The 24,529-nt window shown below is 42.5% G+C and overlaps 1 protein-coding gene across 8 annotated transcripts; it reads left to right on the forward strand.

Annotated features, from left to right (window-relative positions):
• The first annotated feature begins 10 nt into the window (after positions 1 to 10).
• On the forward strand, positions 11 to 23,888 carry TMED8 (transmembrane p24 trafficking protein family member 8). 8 transcript variants are annotated; one of them, XM_060128621.1, is made up of 7 exons: positions 11 to 330; positions 13,712 to 13,793; positions 19,388 to 19,517; positions 21,266 to 21,392; positions 21,750 to 22,045; positions 22,162 to 22,239; positions 23,359 to 23,499. In XM_060128621.1, exons 1-6 carry the CDS (start codon positions 213 to 215, stop codon positions 22,198 to 22,200), a joined length of 792 nt encoding a protein of 263 aa, XP_059984604.1. In that variant the 5' UTR covers positions 11 to 212; the 3' UTR covers positions 22,201 to 22,239; positions 23,359 to 23,499. The 8 variants fall into 8 exon arrangements, with proteins under 8 accessions (XP_059984604.1, XP_059984716.1, XP_059984635.1 ...); XM_060128733.1 differs by having other exon boundaries at positions 22,162 to 22,208; positions 23,359 to 23,492; XM_060128652.1 differs by lacking the exon at positions 23,359 to 23,499 and adding an exon at positions 23,302 to 23,326.
• Positions 23,889 to 24,529: the final 641 nt, after the last annotated feature.

Raw genomic sequence — 24,529 nt, forward strand, 5'->3', positions numbered from 1 at the left:
TTTAAAAACCTGCGATCATAAGCACGCAGTAACCCTCCCCGAGCCTGCGTCGCAGGCCTCCGCTAGCCAGAGCTCTCGCGACCGCTCGGGGCCGACGCGCTGCCCCTTCCGGCCCGCGGGCTCCGCTCGGCTCTTCCCGGCGCGCTGGGCCTTCGGCTCTTTCCGGAGCCACTTGCGGCAGGCTGCGGAGGCGCTGCGGACGCTGGCTGCAGATGTCGGACCGGCGGGCGGCTGAGGGGCCGGGCGTCTGGAGCCCCGCAGCCCGCCGAGGGCCGGCGCACGGCGTCGGGGACGGCCCGGGAGTGGAGGGGAGCCAGGCGGCCGCCTCAGGTACGCAAGGCCGGGCGCCGGCGGGTGGGTGCCGCCGGCCTCGGGACCCCGCACCTCGGTGCGAGGCTCGGCCGCGCTCTGCCCCGCTCTGCCCGGAGGAGCGGACCGGCCTGGGCAGCCCCTTCGCGCGCGGAGACCCTGCCTTCGCTCCTGCCCGGGCCCGGCTCCCCCAGGCCGCGACTCCCGCCCCCGCCGCCGCCATCCTTCGGGCCTGGTCTTCGCTCGAGATTATTTTCTACTCCTGTTTCGAAATGCCTTGGTTCCTGCCCCGCTTCCTTTCGCAGAAGAGCCCGGATGGTAGTGATAGGGCATCTCTGACCCTGGCGCCTCTTCACCTTCAGCACGCCTGCCCATCACTCCTTGGCTGCCGACCCCGACCCCACCGGCCTTGCTGCCCCTGCTTCTGGCTCCCCACCCCGATCCTCACCTCTGTCCCAGGTCCCAGCCTTTCCACGCGCCTCTCTGCCCCCATCCGAATAGGCAGCCTCGCCTTCCTCTGTCCAGAATCCCGTTTGCTGTAGCCTGCCTGCATATAGGGCCCCGCGCCTCACCTCGCATCCATCCTCTCCGCCTTTTAGAGTGGGCGAGATGAAAAGCGCAGTTGGAAATAGGTGGGCTCTGGGGTCTTTTGAATGAACAAAGCGGCCAGAGCCAAGGCAGGAAATCGGGGCTGAAATAGGAACTTTGGCGACCCTCCCTCATTCTCCGGGACCCTCCTCTTGTTCCGGAGACTGTCTTACTTCCACCCACGCTAGTTCCTCCGTGTGGATTACCTCATTGTCAGTGTCCGAAGGCGAAAGTGTCCAGCGATTACACTTACCTTCCGAGCCTCCTTATCATCACCACACGGGATGCAACTAAAAAGATGCTCATTTGAAATACGGAAGGGTAGGTAGGGGGGGAGTACTGGGCTCACTAAGTAGCAAGTAAAAATTAAATTTCCAGTTCTGAAATTAAAATAGACACCATGAAGTATAGCGGTAGAGGTGGTACCATGATGCCTGGGTTGGAGTGTGAATCTTGAATTTACTTGGGCAAATCACTCATCTGTGTTTGTTTCCTCATCTGTAAAATGTGGGCACTATAGGATTGCATGGACCACTATGTATGAGGCACTTGGTGCCTAAGCCACGGTACACAGTAAACCGGTGTTATCCGTTATGAGAATAAGGTCTGTTTTTGCTCACCGAAACTCCACGTGCTGTCAGAGGAGGTGTTCCTGGATGTGTATCTCCGGGTATGGTGACTTTCCCCGTCTTTTACTTCTATCCTAAATATCTCCCATTTCCTAATGCTGCTTGGGTCAAACACACACACCCACAAGCTTTGAATCACCCAGCTTTTTCATGTGACTTTATATTCTCTTACTTTAAAATATCTAACAATTGTCTTTTTTCCTTCGTATGAACTCTTATGCTTTGTAGTAAATTCAGAATTGCTGGCATGTATTTAACATTATAGCAATAGAAATTTTAAGCATACTTTCTGAACGATTAAGCAAATGAACACTTAGAAAGTCTCATAAACATCTGTCCCTTGCATGTGTTAATATTTATAAATTAAGGATTTTTTTTTTTTACTTCCTCTTTAGATCCTTGTGGCAAATATACCCAAGCATTTTAAACAGAAAGGTCTTAAGAATAGTCCAGGAATGTATTGGAGGATAGTGGGTTTGTCTCTGAGTGTGTCTCTCCCCCCACCCCCAAACCTTGTAATTGGTTCCTGCATTCACATTTTCCTCCCAGGATGTTGATGGAAATACTTATGATTACTTTCTTCTTCTTGCCCTCAGAAAACAGGGTGAGTGTTGATTTCTTTTATGTCATGTAGGGGTTTGTTATTGTAGCTCAGAGCAAGCTCTTCCCCTTGAGGTAAGATTTGTTGCTAATAAAATAGTTAATAAAATAATAGTAATGATAGCTTACATTAATTGAATGCTTACTCTGTGCCAGAATGTGGAAAAAGATTTCCTTGTATTATCTGACTTAATCCTGTCAACAGTCATTTCCTCCCCATTTTACGGAAGAACAAACTACAGCTGAGAGAAGTTAACTTATTTGCTCAAGTTAGGTGTGGAGTTTTTACTGTCTGTCTGAAATTGTCACCTTGTTATGATGAAGTTCAGAATAGTTTATTTTTATTTCTATTGGCCATTAATCAAGTATTGGCATTCTAGGGCAGGTTACGGTCTTTGCTGTCTAGGGGTTTTTAGTTTGGTAAGATGAGAGTACCCAGGAAGAAAAATCGACCATTCAAAACTTTATATAATTGGGTGTCTTTTATTGCAATTCTTGCCACACTGTGCGGCATGTGGGATCTTAGTTTCCTGACCAGGGATTGAACCCTCGCCCCCTGCAGTGGAAGCACAGAGTCCTAACCACTGGACCACCAGGGAAGTCCCTATTACAATTCTTTATGTACGTACCCCCAAGAAACCAGCTTAAGGGTAAGGACAGAATCTATCTTGTCTGTTTCTCTCCTAGAGTCCTTGATGTGTCCTAGAGGTTCTGTAAATATTTGCTGGATTGTGAGACAAAGTCTCAACAGGTTTGAAGGAGCATCAAATGAATATGAGGAATTAGGGTTGAGATATCAAGAATGCTCTTTAGGTGAAAGCAGTTGTTCTCAACCAGCAGCGATTTTGCCTCTCCCAGGGGACATTTTGATTGTCACAACTTGGGTTGGGGAGGAGGGGAAGCGCTGTTACTGACATCTTGTGGGTAGAGGCCAGCGAACCTGCTAAACAGCCTCCAATGCACAGAACTGCCCCCACAATGAAGAGTTATCTGGCCCAGATGTCAGTAGTGCAGCTGTTGAGAAACCATGAGTTAGAGTTCAGCTGGGTTTCCAAAGTGGTGTGCAAAGCATGCATTTGGCTTAACTCAGAGCTGTATAGGCTTGGGAGTAAACTCAAAACACTGCTTGGAACTAGCAGTTTGTTTGATTGGATCTTTCTGCCACCTTCCTCTGGAAAATGATCCAATGAGTAAGCAATAGAGGCCTAAGAATGAAATCAAAAGAGGTTTCGGGGGACTTCCCTGGTGGTCCGGTGGTTGAAGACTCCGTGCTTCTACTGCCAGGGGAGCAGGTTCGATCCCTGGTTGGGGAAATAAGATCGCACATGCCACGCAGCCAAAAACAACAATAACAACAAAAGAGGTTTGTGTCATTCTCTCAGCAATAAGAAATGAGATTGGAGTTGTTATTGAATTAAGGGTTTTGATTTTTTTCAATGTGTCTTGTTCTTCAAAGCAGGAATTTATAATTATCCAGAATAACCATGACTTGTTTTTTAAAGGTATTCTAGGCAAAGAATACCTTTGGAGGGTCTTCGTGTTTGTCAGCTGCGGTTTTGGTAATAAAGTAAGAAAAATGTTGATGTTCTTCTGAACTAAGCTCTCCATTGGTCATGGTGTTCTTGTTGTTTTATGAACTGTAATTGTTTTTAATAGTCTTTTATTTGGGGGCACCTGGGTCCTTCAGTTCCCAAGAGGAGAGAGAGATCACTCTTTATATAGTGAAACTCTCTGAGGCATATGTTACATCACTTAAGAACAGGGCTTTTCTTTCTTTCATCGTTTTTTTGTTTGTTTGTTTTTTAAGTTTAGGGAGCTTTGGGGAAAATAAAGGGCAAAATCTGTTATGACCTTGAAGTGAGCAGAACTTGGTCTGGTATATATGACCCTGAGAGCTATCAATGCATGTAGACGTCAAGGACTGCAAACAGGTCAGGTGAACTTGTTCATTTTTCTTATGTAGGACTTAGAGCAGTGCAATAAGTCTTTCTGCAGTGATGGAAATGTTGCTTATCTGTGGCTATTTCGATTTCAATTAAAATTTAAAAATTGGTGGTTACTATATTAGGTGGAGCAAAAGAGTGGAAGTCTATGCCAAAGAGCCCCAGTGGTTTTTGGGTTTCTGTTTTTTTTTTTTAATTAATTAATTAATTTATTTATTGGCTGCGTTGGGTCTTTGTTGCTGCACGCGGGCTTTCTCTAGTTGTGGTGGGCGAGCGCGGGCTACTCTTTGTTGCGGTGTGTGGGCTTCTCATTGCGGTGGCTTCTCTTGTTGCAGGGCACGGGCTCTAGGCACGCGGGCTCAGTAGTTGTGGCTCACGGGCTCTAGAGTGCAGGCCCAGCAGCTGTGAAGCTCGGGCCTAGTTGCTCTGCTGCATGTGGTATCCTCCCGAACCAGGGCCCAAACCTGCATCCCCTGTGTTGGCAGGAGGACTCTCAACCACTGCGCCACCAGGGAAGCCCTGTTTTCTCTCTGTTTAAAACAGGACTGCATCTTCCACACTTTAAACTTCTGGAAATAAACATATATTTCTTTCTCCTTTTCTTACTTCCTGCCTCTCTGAATCCAATTACAAGTTGTTTTACCAGTAGTTCTTACATAGTTTAGCGAATATATTTAACCTTAAAAATCAAAAGCAATATCTCTTTTCACTTTTTTTTCCCTGCATACATTAAGTTGTTAAGATGCTATGAGAAGTGGCTCTTCACATATGAAAGATGCTCAACCTAACTCACAATAAGGGAAGTGAAAATCGTAACTATGCTGGGTAGTTCAATATCTCACTATATGTTGGCAACGGTGTGCAGAAACACAAACTTTCATGTATTGCTGAGGGGTGTGGAAATTGATACAAATGCTATGGAGGGCAATTTGTCAATATCTTTCAAAATTACAATATATGTCCTCATTGATGCATTTTTTTCCAGGAGTTTATCCTATAGATCACACACCTATTTAATGACACAGACACAAGGTTATTATAGCATTGCTTGTAATGGTAAATGATTAGAAAGGGGCTTCCCTGGTGGTGCAGTGGTTGAGAGTCCGCCTGCCGATGCAGGGGACACGGGTTTGTGCCCCGGTCCGGGAGGATCCCACATGCCGCGGAGCGGCTGGGCCCGTGAGCCATGGCCGCTGAGCCTGCGCGTCCAGAGCCTGTTGCTCCGCAACGGGAGAGGCCACAACAGTGAGAGGCCCGTGTACCGCAAAAAAAAAAAAAAAAAAAAAAGATTAGAAAGGACATAAATGTCAATAGGGAAGTGGTTAAATAAATTATGGAATATCCAGCCATTGAAATATTAATCAGCTGTGGAAAAGAATGAGGAAGTTTTTTTATATATAGTTATGGAAAGGTCTCTGAGATGTTAAGTAGAAAAAACAACGTGTATGCTAGCATGTCTAGTATGTCCATTATTTGTGTGAAAAAGTATATATATATTCTTTTTATACACACATACACACTTTTTTAATGCAAAATATCTCTGGAAGACTATCCAAAACCTAGTAACATTGGAGGTAGGGACTGAGATGGGAGGAAGTTTTCACTGTATACTTTTATGCTTTTTGAATTTTGAATAATGTGCATGTATTACCTATTGAGAAAAAAATACACACAAGCATGTCATGAGATTCTTCACTGTGTTTATATTGTAAGTTGGAGCCATTCTATGTATCTCTTTTTGCCTTTCTGCTCATCAGGAACTGACCTCTTCTGGGTTTTTTTTTATCTCGGATAAAGTTTCTATGAAATACAGTTTGTAAATCTCCTTAGGGATGATTTTCATACAATTCTGTTGTTGTTGTTGTTGTTTTTGCGGTACGCGGGCCTCTCACTGTTGTGGCCTCTCCCGTTGCGGAGCAACAGGCTCTGGACGCGCAGGCTCAGCGGCCATGGCTCACGGGCCCAGCTGCTCCGCGGCATGTGGGATCTTCCCGGACCGGGGCACGAACCCGTGTCCCCTGCATCGGCAGGCGGACTCTCAACCACTGCGCCACCAGGGAAGCCCTCTTTTTTTAATTGAAGTATAGTTGATGTATAATGTATAAATTACAGGTGTACAATATAGTGATTCACAATTTTAAAATGTTATACTGTTTATAGTTATTATAAAATATTTGCTATGTTCCCCGTGTTGTACAGTATATCCTTACAGCTTATTTTATTATGTTACTCTTTAAATCCACTACTGACTTCCTTTATTCTTGTGCTAATTTTCATTTCTGTCTAAAAATTCAACCTTATCGAAGTCTTCACTGTGATCCACTACTTACAGAGGCTGATACTGTTCGCCAGTGACAGAAAGAAGGCAGACTTGTAAAAATTCTATTTTGTTTCCATTTTATTCACTAAGGTATCTTAAAACTGAAAAGGGTAGAGGCAATGCAGGTTTCTGTTTTGTGTAATGTTAGACTAGGTAATTGGGATTATTTCTCCCACTGGGGACAATTAGGAAATAATTGTCAAAATATAAACATCTGCTTGAAGATCCTGGAAAGCTAGTCAGCTAGCCAAATAATGAATAATTATTAGGCTATGATCCATGTGAGGGCAGAAGTATAAAGATAGAGGTCCAGGGCTTCCCTGGTGGCGCAGTGGTTGAGAGTCCGCCTGCCGATGCAGGGGACACGTGTTCGTGCCCCGGTCCGGGAAGATTCCACATGCCGTGGAGCGGCTGGGCCCGTGAGCCATGGCCGCTGAGCCTGCGCATACAGAGCCTGTGCTCTGCAACGGGAGAGGCCACAACAGTGAGAGGCCTGCGTACTGCAAAAAAAAAAAGAAAAAAAGATAGAGGTCCAAGGATGAGAGTCCAATTTGGGGTTCCTTTCTCCTCTGAGAGGATATGCTGAACTCCTAAGTGGGGAGGCTTAATGGCAAGACTGTGGAAGTGCTTCTCTGAACTAAAGCAACAGGGGTTAATCAAGTAGGGGGAACCCTGGTTAACCCCCTTTTCTCTGGGTTAGGACCATGAAAGGCCATGTTCTAGAAGTAAGGGTAAGTTAGAAGCAGGCCATTGCAAAGACTACAGCTCAGCTTCAGAAACATCTGAGTTCATGAAATTGGATTAAGTTAACCCCAGGGTGCTAGTGCCCCCAGGTATGTGGAAGAAGCAAAGGCAAATCTTTTCTGAAGGGTCACTGTAGTCTTCAAATTATTTTGACAAACAGTTTTACTGGAACAATTTCTGGCATGTATCAAAAATGACCAAATGCATGAAAAGACACAATATGAACAAAAATCAAAAGAAATGACAGTAAAAATGGATCCATAGGAGCATCAGATTTTGGAGTTACCAGATACAGACTTAAAAATAATTATATTGTAAGTCAACTATACTTCAATTAAAAATTATATTTATTATGTTCAGGAGGTAAAAGAGAAAGTTGAGAAATTTGGCAGAGAATTGAAATTTATAAAAATAGAACCAAATAGCAATTCTGTAACTGAAAAATACAGATGAAAATGAAGAATTCTGTTGATAGGTTTAACAACAAGTTATTAGACCTGAAGAGAGAACAGTGGACTGGAAGAAAGGTCAAAAGAAAATATGTAAAAATACAACAATGGAAAATTCAGGAAAGAGATGAGACATAGAGGATATGGTAAAAAGGTCTAACATTTGTATAATTGGAGTCCTAGAAGGTAAGGAGAGCAAGAATGGACAGAAGCAATGTTTGATGAGATAATAGCTATGAATTTTCCAAAACTAATGGAATCTACAGATTCACAAAGCCCTGTACACCCCAGGTAGGGGTATATAAGCCACAGTAGGTACACATTAAATTAAAACTCTATAAAACCAAAGCAAAGACAAAATATTAAAAGTAGCCAGAAAAAAATTACAGTTTGCCTTCAAAGGAATAGTAATTAGACTGAAAGCTGACTTATGCACAGAGCAGTGAAAGCTAGATTATCTTTAGAATACTGAAAGAAAATAACTACCAATATAGAATTTTTTTCAGTGAAAATAGTCTTCAAGAATGAAGGTGAAATAAAGATATTTTCAGGCAATCAAAAACAGGATTTATCACCTACAGGTAACTGAATTCTTTAGGCAGAATCAAAATGATCCCAGATGAAAAGAAAATTGCAGTTTAATCTCCCTCATTAACATAGATGCAAAAAGTCATTAGCAAAAGATTAACAGACTGAATCCAGCAATATATATGACCAAGTTGGGTTTTTCTAGGAATGAAAAGTTGCTTTAACATTTTTTTTAAAAAAGTCAGGTGTATAATCACCATTTTAATACAGTAGAGGATAAAAATTATCAGTCTAGTAGAAGCAGAAAAAAGTGGTAAAATTCAGCCTCTACTTATGATTCAAAACTTAGCAAACAAGGAATAAAAGGAAACTTTCTTAATTGGATAAAGCATATCTACAAAGTCCCTACAAGCAGCATCAAATTTAATGGGGAAATTTGAAAGTTTTCCTTCTGAGATTAGGAATAGGACAAGGTTGTCCACTCTCACCACTTGCTTTTCATCATTTTACTGGATATTCTAGCTAGAAGAGTCAGGCAAGAAAAATAAAATATATGAGGATTATAAAGGAATCCTATTCAGTCTGTTACTTGCAGATGATGATTGTGTACATGGAAATCCAAAAGAATCTATAGATTATTTATTGAAATTAATAAATTTGTCCAGAGTGTTGGATATAGGTCAATATGCAAAATTCCATTGCATTCATGTATACTAGCAAAGAAGTTAAATATATATGTGTATATATATATATATGTAATTTACTATAGAATAAAGAAACTTCAAATACCTAGAAACAAATCTCACAAAATATATGCAAAAACTTTATGCAGAAGATTATAATACATTATTATTGAGAGAAATTAAAGAATAAGTAAATGGAAGGGTCTACCATATTCTTAGTTTGGAAGACTCAGTATTGTAAAGATATCAGTTCTCCCCAACTTGATTTATAGATAAAATACAATCCCAATAAATTTCCTAGAAGGTTTTGGTGGGCCTTTTGGGTGGAGTTTGACAAGCTGGTTCTAAAATATATAGAGAAATGAAAGGCCAATACCAAAGACACTCAAGTAAGAACAACAAGATGGGAAGATTTGGTCTATCAGGTATCGAGACTTTTTAAAAAAAGTTTTATTGAATTATAGTTGATTTACAATCAAGACTTATTTTAAGGCTTTTACAGAATAGCCCAGTTAAGCCCTAGGAATAGAAATAAGAGCCTAGAAACAAAATCTTTCATTTGCAACAAAGATTGTACTTTAGAGTAGTGGGGCAAGAATGGTAAATATTGCTGGTAAAATTGAATATCCTAAGAGAAAGAAGGAAAAGAAAAAAAACCTTGATCCTTATCTCACACACCATAAACACAAAAAATCAACTCTAGTTGGACTGTAGATCAAAATGTGAAAAAAAATACAATAAGCTCCTAGACAATAATAATAAAGGAGAATATTTTCTTGATCTCAGTGTAGGGAAAGACATCTTAAACAGGACACACAAAGACTAATAAAGGAAAAGATTGATAAATTTTGACTACATTAAAATTAAGAACTTTGGTTCATCAAAGGACAGACACCATTAGAAGAGTGAAAAGGTAAATCACAGAGTGGAAGCAGGTATTTATAACATACAATTGACAAAAATTTGTATCCAGAACTCCTATAAATAATAAAATGACAATCCAGGGCTCAGCTTTTGGCTCAGAGGAGGCCAAGGTGCAGCTTCCTTTGGTTGTCCCTAATCTGGGTTCACCTGACACCAGCTGCCTGGACCCCACCACGCCTTGTTTCTTTTTGCTTGAATGCATTATTTTCTGTCTCTGACAGTTGTCTCCTCTGCTTAGTCATCTGCTTTTGCATGGCATGCAAAGGCTTCTTCCAAAAGGTAGCCTCAGTCCCTGACCCGACTGAGGCTCTTCAGTTTGTTTTGGGCTCTGGTACCAACCCCAGACTCGGGGGAAGAGAATTGGAAACTGTGGGGCAGATGTTCACCCAAAACCAATAGCCAACATAGTGTTCCCTGGTCACAGGACTGCCCCTTCAAGGCTGTGGACAGGCAAAGTTCTTAAGAGAGGATTGTAGACATCTCTAATATAACATAATTGTCTATAACAGGGAAAGATTTGAAACAGAGTCTAGCTCTAACAATAGGGGCTTGGGGATTGGTTAAAGAAATTATGGTACAGCCTATGGGGTAATATGCTGCCATTTTAAATTATTTTTTTAGTCCCTTTTTTTTTTTTTTTTTTTTTTTTCAGTACGCGGTTCTCTCACTGCTGTGGCCTCTCCCGTTGCGGAGCACAGGCTCCGGACGCGCAGGCTTAGCGGCCATGGCTCACGGGCCCAGCCGCTCCGCGGCATGTGGGATCCTCCTGGACCGGGGCACGAACCCGTGTCCCCTGCATCGGCAGGCGGACTCTCAACCACTGCGCCACCAGGGAAGCCCTAGTCCCATTTTTATTGACCCTGAAAAATTTTCATGAATAATGTTCAATAATATTAGGTACATGTCCTTTCGGAAATATAGGTATATAACTAGAATTTTTATATAAATATTTATATAATACATATATAAATATTATATATACATTTATATTTGTACTGAGCCTTAGAATGAGTAGAAACTATGAAACATTAATGGAATAATTAATGAAAAGCTGTATTCATACCTGAGCTAGTAGGTATTATAGTCCAACTGATCAACTCATTGTACAGTATTGTCCAGTAGAAACTGTGGTCTCCATGCCCCACCCAAAGTTGATTGCTGGGGATGGGGGGGGAAATATATAAATATATAGATGTCTATACGTATACATTTATCTATATGTGTAATACATATAAATATGCACATATATGTGTATGTATATGTATAAATATATTTCTGAGAGGATATGCACCAAAATGTTAACAGTGGTTATTTTGGGCTAGTGGGATTGTGTTTGGTTGTTTTGTTTATTTCTTGTCTGTATTTCCTGATTTTTCTACACTGAATAATGGATTATTTGTATATTAAAGTCTGGAAGGGTAAATAAGGAATGTTTTCTTATCTGTATTTAATTTGTTCTACAATGCGCAAAGCATGTACTTGTGTCATTTCAAAAACCTAATTTAAAATCAGTAATACGGATACATGAAGTCCTGCGTTTAAGTTAAGAAGTCAGTTATGTTCCAAAAATCTGTTTCAAAAATAGAGCATAGGAGAGACTGAGCTTGGAATAAGTTTATTTTTATAAGCCCTTGGAGATCTTGATTGACTTATTTAGGCCAATGGGGTAAGTTTGCAGTTAAAAAAATCTAGTGCCCAGTTAATGTCTTACGTCAAGAAATACTGTGTCCTTATTAAGAGATGATTGTCTCCATGTACTCTGCATGGTTTAGGACTCATCTGAAAAAGTTGTCCATTTTAGCTCTTTTCTTGAAATGGAACAAAGAGATGATGGAGAGAACTGGAGATGGTCGGCCTGGGAAGGAACTTGCAGGAAATGTGATAGCAGGCTGTAAATATTTGAAAGGATATTGTGGGGAGTATTGATCGAAGAGCAGAATTTATTAGGAAGCGAATTTTACTTAGGTCAACATAGGGAAGAACTTTTTATTCTCATTATCTCTTGGTGAAAAGGGCCTCTTCACAGACTAGGGGACCCTGGGGAACGTCTGACTTTTGTCTTAGACTCAGTTCCTTTGTTGAGAGGTGTAAAGAAAACCTCAGTCCTCCTGTGTTTCTCCTTTACTCTGTCACACAGCCACATTCTCAACACTTCTGACACCAGATGTGTGGAGTTTTTTCCCCACACCAAGCAACTCTGCAACACCAGCTGGGTGTCCTACAATTTAACTCAATTCTAAACACCATCTACCTGGAGATAGTGTCAGATCCCACTGGTTAAGGGCTCAATCCTACAAGATTGCTCCCATCCCACTTCAGATGCCAATTGCCAGTAGTAGTTGCCCAGGTTACCCACAACTTCTGTCAGACTTGACTACAAATTGGTAGTTCGCATGACTTCCTCCCCCTTGGGTTTGATTAAATGCCAGAACAGCTCAGAGGACTCAAGGAAACACTTACGTTTACCAGTTTATTAAAAGATATGGTAGGGTTACAGATGAACAGTCAGATACAGAGGGCGAGGTCTGGGAGGGTCCCAAGTGAAGGAGCTTCTGTCCCCACAGAGTTGGGGTGCGTCACCCTCCTGCTATAGAGATGTGTTCACTGAGCTGGCCGCTCTCCAAATCCAGTACTTTTGGGATTTTTATGAAGGCTTCATCATGTAGGTGTGATCAATCATTAACTCCATTTCCAGCCCTTCTCCCCTCTCTGGAGAAAGGATGGTGGGGTTGAAAATCCCAAGCTTCTAATCATGGCTTTGTCTCTTGCTTTACCAGCCCCCATGTAGGGGCCCAAGAGGTACCTCATTAGAACAAGAGACATTGTTATCACCCAGGAAATTCCATGGAATTAAGGAACTCTGTGGCAGGAACCAAATCAAAGACCAAATATTAGAACAAAAGGTACTCATAGTGCTCTAATCACTTAGGGAATTATAAAGGTTTTAGTTCTGTGCCAGGAACTGGGGGCAGAAACTAATATATGTATTTTCTATTATCTCACAAGAGGAAAATCAGGTAGCATAAGCTGTAAGGTCTTTCTACCTATGAGAATGTGAGTTGACAAGAAGAAAATAGATCCTATTCACATACAAAAAAAAATGAGACTAAAGTTGAATCACAAATATTTACCTTTTATACTTTTATGTTGCTACCAAATTCTGAAATTTTCAGTGTTTGAGGTTTACATCAGTAAGTTATATTTTATATTGAAAAGTGAACTTTGGGCTTCAGTTTTTTTGCTGTCTTAACTAGAGGAGGTTCACCAGGGGTTATCTAAACACACTAAACCATATGCTTTTCTGAGTGCTCACAGGAAAGGCTACATGAATACACCATGAAACTTAGTAACACCTAATGGTTAAGAGCATAATTGCCTGGATGTGCATCCTATCTCTATGCCTTAGTTTCCTTACCTGCAAAATGGCAATGATAATACCAGTCACAGGCTTGTTGTGAGCCTGGGAAACTGGTCTTCTTTGTACATTTCACCTGTGTATTCCTTGACGATGCTGAGCAGTTATTCAGTAAGTCATTGGTGAATGAGTGAGTGAGTAAATGAATGAAATTACAAAAATCCTTTACCTGACCCTGGATACAGTGATGTGAGCTGATCGAATGTAGAGGTGGCACTCTCTACTTTGGCACTGAATTCCAGTTCATTTCATTCTACATTCCATTCTGTCCTTTACGTTCTGCCTAGTTCAACCATTTGCTTTCTGTGAAATGTGATCCTTGAATTAGGATGAATTCTGTGGGGACTTGTTTTGGAAAATGACATTTTTTTTATGAGTAGGTTATAATGGTCTGAGAATACTTGGACGTGATGACTTGAATAATTTATGTACTGGGGCTCCCAGAGTATAAAGTTTGTGCCTAGATTATTTTTAGAAAGAGAAAGTTGGTTGAAACTGCCAGATTTTTTAAAAAGATACAAGATAATTATGATTGTGTTCCTTCTCCGGTATTGAATTTTTCTTCCCATGATTTTCTAGAGAATGAAGATCTAGAAGTCACCAAGGTCACCTCTCTAGCAGCTTCTGCCTCTGATCCGGAACCCCATTCCTCATCCTACAGGTAGGGACAGCAACTACTTGGGATATAATGCTTCTCGGAGTTTTATCTTCTGAGATAGTAATTGATGAAAGAAGTAAACAGTGACTTTAAGGGGGAAGACAAGATGAAGTGAAGAGTATGGAGTGTTTTGTCATTAATTAATCAATCCTTAAGTGTGTTTAGGGGGAATGCAGGTCTATTTCAGGTTATAAAATTTTCTTTAACTCTCAGAGAATAGAACTGTAACAAATAGTGTAGTGTCTTCATTTATCTCCTCTTGAAGACCAGGTTAAAATGTTAAAACATTAGAAATGGATCCCAGGGACTTCTCTGGTGGCACAGTGGTTAAGAATCTGCCTGCCAATGCAGGGGACATGGGTTCGATCCCTGGTCCGGGAAGATCGCACATGCCGTGGAGCAACTAAGCCCGTGTGCCACAGCTACTGAGCCCGCACACACACCACAACTGAAGGCCATACACTCTAGGGCCCGTGTGCTGCACCTACTGAGTCCGCATGCTGTAACTACTGAAGCCCACGTGCCTAGAGCCTGTGCTCTGCAACAAGAGAAGCCACCGCGATGAGAAGCCCGCGCACCGCAACGAAGAGTGGCCCCTGCTTGCCGCGACTAGAGAAAGCCAGCGCACGGCAGCGAAGACCCGACGCAGCCCAGAAAAAAAAAAAAGAAAGAAAAAGAGTGTCCACAGATGGACTTTCAAGAGAACATGTGTTTGGTTTTTACCCATAAAATGCACACACACACAAACACAGTGTTGCAGCCACGATGATGATCTTCAGGTTGTCATTCTTAATTTCCCTCTCCACCCATCTCATCCTCCTGCCATCACTGATATCAGAGTATATAGCAGAAAGGGAATAGTAGTACTGTGCCCTAGAATAAGTGGAAGCCACAAAACATTAATGGAATAATTAATGAAAAACTTATTTTGGAGAATGCTGAGCTAGTGAATATTATAGTCCAACTGATCAGCTCATGGTGCAGTACCGTCCAGTAGAACCTGTGGTCTCCATGCCCCACCCAAAGTTGATTGCTGGGGGTGGGGGTATGTTAAGATTTCTTTTTCTTTTGGCGATGCCACACGGCATGCAGTATCTTAATTCCCTGACTAGGGATCGAACCTGTGCCCTCTGCTGTGGAAGCGTGGAGTCTTAACCAGTGGACCACCAGGGAAGACCCATGATATATTTAAAATGTTATTTCTTAAGTAGAAATTCTCTCTTCTTACCTTTGTATATGAAATAAAACTTTTTCCCCCAGAATTCAGACAATGGAAAATAATAATAATTAATATAATTTTAATACAGTTTGTGATAATAATATAATAGCCACCCTTTATTGAATGCCTCTTTGTAATAATGATAATAAAATAGTTACTTTTTATCAAATATTTCTGTTCGTTCAATACTGTACTAGGTGTTAAAATGTATTATCTCAGTTAATCCTCGTAACAAACCGAATAAAGTATTTTTTTTAAGATGAGGAAAATGAAACAGTGAATTTAATAATTTTCCCAAGTTCACACAGCTTTAGTTTTGTTTACTCTACAGCTTATTTCTCATAAGTAGCAACAGAAGGGTTTTGAGTTCTATGCTTAGAGCTACTAGGTTATTACATATAAGGATACTTTTAGAAGACATAGCCTCCTCCAGGCATTGATTATTTGAGATAATTCATGTTCTCATCAAATCCTGTGAGAAGAGTGTCCTTCTGTCCTTCCGTTTTCCTACCACCACGCTTTTTCTGCACGTGTTGATTCTTGTTTGTTTGTTTTGTGGCCATGGCCCGTGGCATGCGGGATCTTAGTTCCCTGACCAGGGATCGAACCCCTGCCCCCTGCAGTGGAAGCGCAGAGTCTTAACCACTGGACCACCAGGGAAGTCCCTGCACATGCTGATTTGAAGGATCCTTGGGAGATGGCTTTTGGTACAGAGCTGATGTTTTCATACTAAGAGTAAATAAATCTTTTGAGTGAAGAATATAGACTATTCTTAGAAAAAAGGAGATAAAAATTTCAAGTTTTGTTTCTAAAATCTGATGCGTGAAGAAAAATAATCCAGCATGCATGACGCCTGAAGTCTGGTGTTTGTGTTTTGTATATTTTAGAAATGGAAACGGCATGACTCTTGATCTTTTCTAGTGAGGCTGGCTGGCCAATCTCTCCCTCCCTTTGGGATGGCCTCCCTGCTCTGGGTTAGCATAAACCAGAAGGCTTACAGTGAGAGTTTTTCCTTTACATGGTTTATCATCTGCATCAAGTGATTTGCAATTTATCTTTCCCAAAGTACCTTTCACTAATTCTTCAGAGCATAAAATGCTAATGTGAATATTAAATTTATGCGTGTCCTGTTTAAAATATTTTTTAAATAAGCAGAACCATATTTGTGCAAAGTAGCATGCACAAAGGCAAAGAAGAAACTACATTTTAGCTGCCATATACAGTAAGGTCAGGCTGCTGGTCAGATTAACTATTGTGTTCTCACATTCCGAATAGTCCTCTTTTGTTCCCAAACAAAAGTTAACTTATTAATTTATTCATTCAACAGATATTTATTGAGAGCCTGCTATTACCTGGCAGTGTTCTAGGCACTGAAGACACCACAAATGAACAGACAATCCACATCCCGGGCCTCATGTAGCTTATATTCTAGTGGGGGAGGTAGATGGAAAAAAAGTATACATCGTATTTCGTAGAATCTAAGTTGTCATCAACTATAAGATGTACTGTTATTTTATATACCACCAAGAAAGGAAAGAATGCCCAAGATAGGCTAATAAGAGACCTCCCGCAAAAGCCTGCATCTTCAGTGAAAAGAGAAACGAGGAAAGAGATTGCTCCACACAGAAAAGGAGAGCAGGGCAACTTGAATGTCTCAACCTTGGCGCTGTGTAAGGGGGGAAAAATACCTCCCCTGAGAATATGAGCCACAAGTCTGTTGTGTAAATTCACTCTGCCAGTGTGGTCCAAACAAAACTCTTAAACAGAACATAATTCAAGTCACCTCAGTTGGTAGCATTCCCAAGCCCTGGCAGAAGCAAATGCAAATCCCCTGAGGAGGGATTCCGTGTCACTCCAGGCCCACGGCAGTTTTTAGGACATCCTGTATTTCAGTTGTATTAAAATCTGAAAACAAATATGCATCTCGCAGTCAACAAAATATGGTGCATAATATGTCAGGCAGTCATCAGTGCAGTGAAGAAAAATGAACAGGGTACGGGTGTAAAGAGTGATGAGCCAGGGAGGGGAAGCCTCTCCCAAAGTGATGGCTGAGCAGAAACCTGAAGGATGGAAGGAAGCCCTGAGTAACTGGGGGAAGAGTATTCTAGGCTGAGGCCATAGCAGGCCCCCAGACCCTCAGTGGGGGAGTGCTTGAGGTGCTTGAGGACTCTCAGAGATTCAACAGGCCATTGTGACTGGCGTGGACTGGGCAAGGCAAGAGGAGGTCATTCTAGGAGATGAGGTCAGAGTGCAAAGGGCCTCAGGGTTCCATGCGACAAGCTTGGCCATGGAAGCTGTTAGTCTAGAGGGAGTGAGACCCAGTCCCTGCCATCAAGCTCACCTCCTAATAGAGGAGGAGACATAATAAGTAGTGCCAAGGAACCAAAATGGGCTCTAATTTCTGGATTTAAGAGAATAAAATAGGCTCACAGCCTAGACCAATTTACAGTTCACACAGAATAATCAACCACAGCTCTGATTTTCATAGTAACTACCTCTTGTTTGTTCTGAGGTCAATTGGAGTGACTTAGATATTCCAAAAGATGGCTCTGTTTTATCTGAAGAAGAGGTAATTTATAAACTAGGAGTGATCTTTCTTGTTTATGTTAAAAAACAAAGAAAGAAAGAAAGAAACTAATGAACTCCAAAATAAGCCCTCTGTTTCCCTGTGCAGTTCGTAGTGCTGTTTCCCAGTTGTTTGCTCAGCCTGTCTGAGGAAATGGACGATACCCTAAAGCAGCAGTTCTCAAAACTTTACACTCTTAAATTTATTGAGGACCTTAAAGAATTTTTGTTTATGTGAATTATATCTTACAATGTTTACTAGTAATTAAAACTAGAAAATTAAAAAATAGTTATTCATTTAAAATAATAAGGAACTCATTACATGTTAATATAAATAACATGTCTTTAATGAAAAACAATTGTTTTCCAAAGAAAAAATAATTTAGTGAGAAGAGGGATGTTGTAAATCTCTTTAATGTGTGTCTTAACAAAAGACAGTTGGATTCTCAGATCTGCTTCTGCATTCGTTCTGTTGTGATATCATATGTCATGTAGTCTCTGGAAAACTCCACTGTAAACTCTTGAGAAGATGAAAATGAAAAAAGGCAAATAATATTTTAGAATTATTATGAAAAGGTTTTGACTTCACAGACTCCCCTGAAAGAGTCTTAAGGACGCCAGCGGTCCCTGGACCATACTTTGATAACTGCTTGTCTAAAGACTCCACGCCACCTTTTGCTGGCAACAGACTTCCAAGAAGCCTGGGGTATTGTGCTACAGCCCCGGCTCTTAACTCACTTTCTGGTCTCTCCAAAGCCAAAAGAAATGGAAGAGAGCATAAATTATTCCCTTGCTTCTTTAAAACCAGCTATTGGAATAGTGGTTTTCTTTTTTTTAATTTTATTTTTGGCTGCGTTGGGTCTTTGTTGCTGCATGCGGGCTTTCTCTAGCTGCGGCGAATGGGTAGGTGCGCGGGCTTTAGTAGTTGGTGGCACGTGGGATCAATAGTTGTAGCGCATGGGCTTAGTTGCTCCATGGCATGTGGGATCTTCCCGGACTAGGGCTTGAACCCATGTCCCCTGCATTGGCAGGCGGATTCTTAACCACTGCGCCACCAGGGAAGTCCCAATAGTTGTGTTTTAAGTTATTGGGATAGTAGATTAACGTGCTTAAAAAAGTGAACTGGGTGTGCTATGGATATCAGTGATAGGGTGTGAATGGAAACGCTGAATGCTCCTGGGATAAGGCGGAGAGGGTTGCCTTGCTAATCAGTCTGTACTTCCTTTGTTTTGTGATCAGCTTCTGGCTTAGGCGAGGCCTCCTCCCTTTGCTTCTAACAGCAGCTTTATGTGTGGAACAGACCTGGGATTCTAACTCTTCTTTTGTTGAAATTCTGTGCAGAGCAAATGGCATCGGTCCCAGACTGAGGAATAAAAACCAGACCTGCGGTCTATCTCAGATGACTGAGCTGTGTGTTTACCGTGGTTCTCGGAGCCTGGGATGTGGTGTTGTCAGTCCTGAGCCCTCACATGCTGTCACTGCTTCATTGTAGGCCATTTCAGCCCTGGGCAGTGGTCAGCTGAAATGACGGTGGGCCCAAATGCCAGAGGAAACGGGTTGGGGGTACCCTTTGAAGGTTTTTTTTCTTTCTGAGTTTCTCCAGGACCATTGTGCCTTTGAAAAGAGTCCTTGAGGGGAATTCCCTGGCGGTCCAGTGGTTAGGACTCCACGCTGTCACTGCCCAGGGCCCCGGTTCAGTCCCTGGTTGGGGAACTAAGATCCCACAAGGGAACTAAGATCTCACAAGCCGCACGGTGTGGCCAGGGAAAAAAAAAAAGAGTCCTTGAACTGACATGCTCTCTTTCTCTGGGAGGCCACAGATGGTATCTCCGGTGAGGGAGGATGCCACAGAAGATCAGCAGAAGGCAGCCAGTGCCATGGAGGCACAGGCCTCGGTGGAACAGGAATTGCTGTCTGCAGACCAGGCCCAGGTCCTCAGCAAGGTAGGGCGCACATTCTTACTCTCTCTCTGAAAAGCACTAGTTTGTGACAACAGAATTTAGATGCATTTGGGTGGGTTGGAATTAGAAAGCACTGTCATCTCAATGGTTTAATTATTTGGGGAATGATCATGTGTATCCTCCCCAGGGCCCATCACTGTACTAGGACCCAGTAAGCATCTATTCAAATAATGAAGTGTTATAATGAACGTTCCCATGTTGTCTAAAATCCACTTGATGTGAGGAAACTTCAACCATTGGATTATGTGTTAGTCTCAGTTTTCTTGTGGTAGATCTACTCGGTATTTATGGTAAAGATTCCATAGAAATGGTACCAGTAGTAGTGGTCTCCCTGCCATGGAGGGATGGGTTGTTCATACCATTATTAACATATATATTAGAATAACAAATGGTGTCAGTAAAGACAATGCCGAACATTATAGTTACATTTGTATGATGCTTTAGAGTTTACAAAGCATTTTTATCCATAATACGTCATTTACTCCTGAGAACAACCCTGTGAGATAGGTACCATTATGTCCCCAATTTAAAGATGAGGAAACTGAGGCTCAGAGCTGTTAGTGACTTTACCAAGTCTATGCAACTAATAAGTTGCAAACTAAATCTTTTGTTTAACCTTCTGTAAGAGGAAGGACTCATTCAAGCAAGTTAGTCAAAGTCTGATTTACCTCATTTAACATTGGAAATAAGAGCTGAAGAACTTAACTCTTCAGAAACAGATATTATGAGAAAATAGTCTGGGAGGATTACAGCATTCATTTATTCATTCATTCATTTATTGCAAATATAAGTCTGATTCCTTAACTGGACTGCTGTCTCACTGATGTGCTCTTCCGTGTTGGCAGTAGGCATACATTTCTTCTTGAGTTGCTTGTCAACTGCTTGGAGAAGGGGCAGGAAATTAAGTCATAATAGCATGAAATAGGGGAATGGTAATCTGAGTGGTTTGAAGTGAAACCCACTAGGGAGAGACTGCAGGCTCCTGCCATGGGTCAGTGAGGGCTTTGTGAGTATCGAGTGATATTTGCACTTACATGCAAGTTAGATGTCAGGCAGCAAATATACTGTTTAAATGCAAATCCTGGGGCTGGTCTAAGGTGAGATTGTGATTATTTATACAACATTGTTAGTGAATGAGACAACCTATAGGGTGAGACATCCAAGGTGTGCCATGGGTGAGAGAGAGAGACAGAGACAGCCAGAGAGTAGGAGCCAGATTCTCTCTCTGCAGTACTTTGGTGAACTGATTGACAGTGACCTGGAAGTAACCTGTGGATGGAAATTGTAGCAGGAGGATGTGTAGCCGAGTGAAGGTTGAGCTAAAGCCCAGATGCAAGAGCTGTCCTGAGAGGAGCCGAAGGGAGAGACTGGGCAGGCATGGCCCAGAAACGCTGCGCCCAGAAATGCTGTCGATGGAAAAGTCAGTAGCAAATTTTGAGGGTGATCTTGGGCAAGGATTTTATGAAGGGTCTGAAGTGGGAAAGTTGCAAAAAGCAGGAGAGAACAAGAAAGAAGCTTTAAACTAGGGAACATGTTGATGGCATTAAAAAAAGTGGGTAGAATTTATTAGCAACCTGTGGCTGGAGGAGAGAGCAGGAATGTTGACTAGCACTCAGACTGTGAGTTGGGAGAGTGGAGGTAATAGGGCAGGGGAGGCAGCCTTCAGGTGGAAAGAGGCTAATTGGAATCTGCCTTTATATATGTCCTGTAACCAGAGTTCTCTTGTGCAGATGGCCAAGTACCATGGTCTGCCAAGGTCTGGGGACATCGTTATGATCCAGTCTGAGCACACAGGAGCTGTAGATATTCTTTCAGCTGATTTGGAATCTGCAGACCTTCTGGGGGACCACAGGAGAGGTGAGACCTTTGGGGGTGTGGAAGGTGTTTTTTTTTTTTTTTTTTTGGTTCCCAGTGGGTACTTAAAGAAAGGCAGGCAGACAGATGGAAGGAAAGAAAGAAAGGAAGGAGAAAGCATAGGATTACATAGGTGATTATATTACAAAAGAGGAAAAACAGCTAGTATCTGAATATTACATTCTGGATAGAGTACCAGGTATATATATGGTACATAAAGAGACCTATTTCTTAAGCTGAGTAGCTGACACACCTCAGGGCAGTGCTCTCTCCTTCCTTGTGAAAAGAAGTCAGGGAAGCCAGTAGGAAGAATGTCTTCGACTATGGCAACCTCCCTAAGCAAAATGCCGGGTGTGGCAGCATTTCCTCCAGGTCTCTTTCTCGGTGGTGAGCTGCCTGTCCTTTCAGTCTCCCCGCCTCTGATAGCACCTCCGTGCATCTGGACCTTTGCCAAGATGAAGGAATTCAAAAGCAAGCTGGGCAAAGAGAAGAACAGCCGTCTGGTGGTGAAGCGGGGTGAGGTGGTGACCATCCGGGTACCTACCCACCCAGAGGGGAAGCGTGTCTGCTGGGAGTTTGCGACCGATGACTACGACATTGGCTTTGGAGTTTACTTTGACTGGACCCCTGTAACCAGCACTGACATAACGGTGCAGGTCAGTGATTCCAGTGAGGATGAGGATGAAGATGAGGAGGAAGAGGAGGAGATTGAAGGTAAATTTAATTTTAACATAATCTGCAGTTTCCTTTTCTGTCTCAACCTAATTTGCAGCGATCACTTCCTGTGTTGTACCAGTCGTCCTCTTCCTGAGAATGCAGGTGAAGAATCCCTTTCAGCATGGCAAGCTAAGTTGAGTGATGCAGGTCAAAGTCAGACCCTCAAAGAACATTCTGGTGGGGTGGCTTTGATGCCTTAGTGGAAAGCTTCTTTTCTTTTTAATCAGTACCTAGCCATGTCCCCCAAGATCTCCTTGGGGACAGGGATAGGTTGGGGGCAGGAAAAGGGGTGGATCCGTGCTGGTGTATGTATGGGCAGTGTTTTTCAGATCACATGTATAAATCTGAGATTATTTTATGTTTCTCTCTTACTTGTGGGATATTTACATTTATTCTTGGTCTGGAACCAAACTGAGTGATTACAATTTGCTAAATGTACCCATTCTCTCCGCCCTCCAAACTGTCACAGCTGGTTGACAAGAGCAGTTTTAAAAATAGTCTCTGTGCTCTGTTCCAGCTGTTACTTGCGGCGCCTGCTCACATGGCCCTGAAGCTGCTTTTTCTGTTTGTTTGTTTTGTAGTATAAGAGTAGGTTCTAAGCATTAGCCTTATTCCTTTATTTTCCCATATAATCTTACGGGAAAGATTAAGTCATTAAGTCATTCCCTTAACTTGCTTCTTCATGGAAAAGCAAGTCTGCAGGGAAATCTGCATGTGTTCAGGAAGGAGGAGAACCTCAGATCTTATTTGCTGCCCTTCCGGGGGACCAGTAGGAGTTCGGGGTCACTCCATATAGCACTTTCAGCATTTCAGCACTTTTCCACATTTCCTACCTCCTTTAGCTAGTTCTTTTACCTGTTGGATGAAAAGATGTCAGAATTTTCCCTTCTAAGTATCTTTTTCTCCCCCTTGGAAATTTCCAGATACTCTTGGAGCTAGGAAGGCTCTATAAGGCTAAATCACTGTTTCTCAGTGCAGATACCATTGGCATTTGGGGTGAGACACTGCTTTGTTGAGAAGGTACTATCCCTATATTTAGCACTCCTGGACCCTTGAGCACTAAATGCCCGTATCACCCACTGGTCACTCTGATGGCCCGAAGGCCACCAGACATTTCCAAATGCCCATAGGAGGGCAACAGTATCTCCCCTGGGTGAAAGCCACTGGGTTACCTGGTCCATCTTTTCACCCTCAGGTAGGCGTATTTGGTCTCTGAACTCATATCCAGGCACTCTGCCTTTTGCTCATGCAGACCCTGTCCCAGCTGGAGACGTGGAGCGAGGCTCCAGGAGCTCCCTGCGGGGCCGCTATGGGGAGGTCATGCCCGTGTACCGGCGGGACAGCCACCGAGACGTGCAGGCCGGCAGCCACGACTACCCTGGCGAGGGCATCTACCTGCTCAAGTTCGACAACTCCTACTCCCTGCTGCGCAACAAGACTCTCTACTTCCACATCTACTACACCAGCTGAAGGCCCGCTGGGACAGGGGGCAGGCGGTGTTTGCTGGCTGGAGCAGGCTGCCAGCTGGGGCCTCTTGTTTTGGATAGGCAAGAGCTCCCAACCCTCACGCCCTGGCTGGCGTGCCTGACTGTTGACCCCATGTAGCTTTTCCCCTGCCCAGGCTTCTGCAGATGGTGGTATAGTGCCCCTGTTCCGTGGTCCCTGACTCACGCTCTTCTGGCTTTAGACTCCAGCAAAATCTCTCTGTGGAGGAAACCATCAGGCAAAAGCCTGAAAGGAAGTTGGGTGTTGCGTTTTAAATACAGTTTTGTTTTGGTACAAGGTGTATTATTTCAGTTGCTGTTCTCTTCTCTTCCAGAGCTTTTATTGCAGATGTGTTTAGTGGCACCCACTCTCTTCACTTTTTGAAAGGGCTGGAAGAGAGCAAAGCACATTGTCCATGAAGGAGCCCAGTTTCCTGGATGGAGAAAGCTCTGTCCAGCCTCTCACCACTGCCATATTCCCACCTGCTGTTTCTTTGTGGTCTCTAGCACAGGCTGGGAGCCCTCACTGCCTCTGGAGGGGTGTTATTAGTCCTAGTGGTTTCACTCCACCTCTTTCTCTCCTCTTTTCCCTTTTCTAAGTCTGTGTCTTTGCCATTACAGCAAGAACTTCCATGCAATCCAAAATGATGATCACTGTAGTCTAAGGTCTTCTGGGAAGAAAAACTGCCTCCAGTTTTTCACTTCCTATTTCAAGATGCACTGGTGGTCGAAGGGGAAAGGGTAGAAATTAGGTACTGGATTGATGTCAGAACCCACATTTTTGAAAGTCAAGTATTACTAAATTATTTTTTTTTGTATAATCGAAGAAGGAGGAGTACAGTCTGAGAGAGGATGTTAAAAAAACAAATAAAACAACACTCCAGATTTCCCACGACTGTTTTTTTTTTTTGGTCTTTAGGAGTGTTATTTAGAAATTTT

Source organism: Lagenorhynchus albirostris, chromosome 1 (assembly GCF_949774975.1).
Source record: "Lagenorhynchus albirostris chromosome 1, mLagAlb1.1, whole genome shotgun sequence".
In the NCBI taxonomy this organism is placed as follows: Eukaryota; Metazoa; Chordata; class Mammalia; order Artiodactyla; family Delphinidae; genus Lagenorhynchus; species Lagenorhynchus albirostris.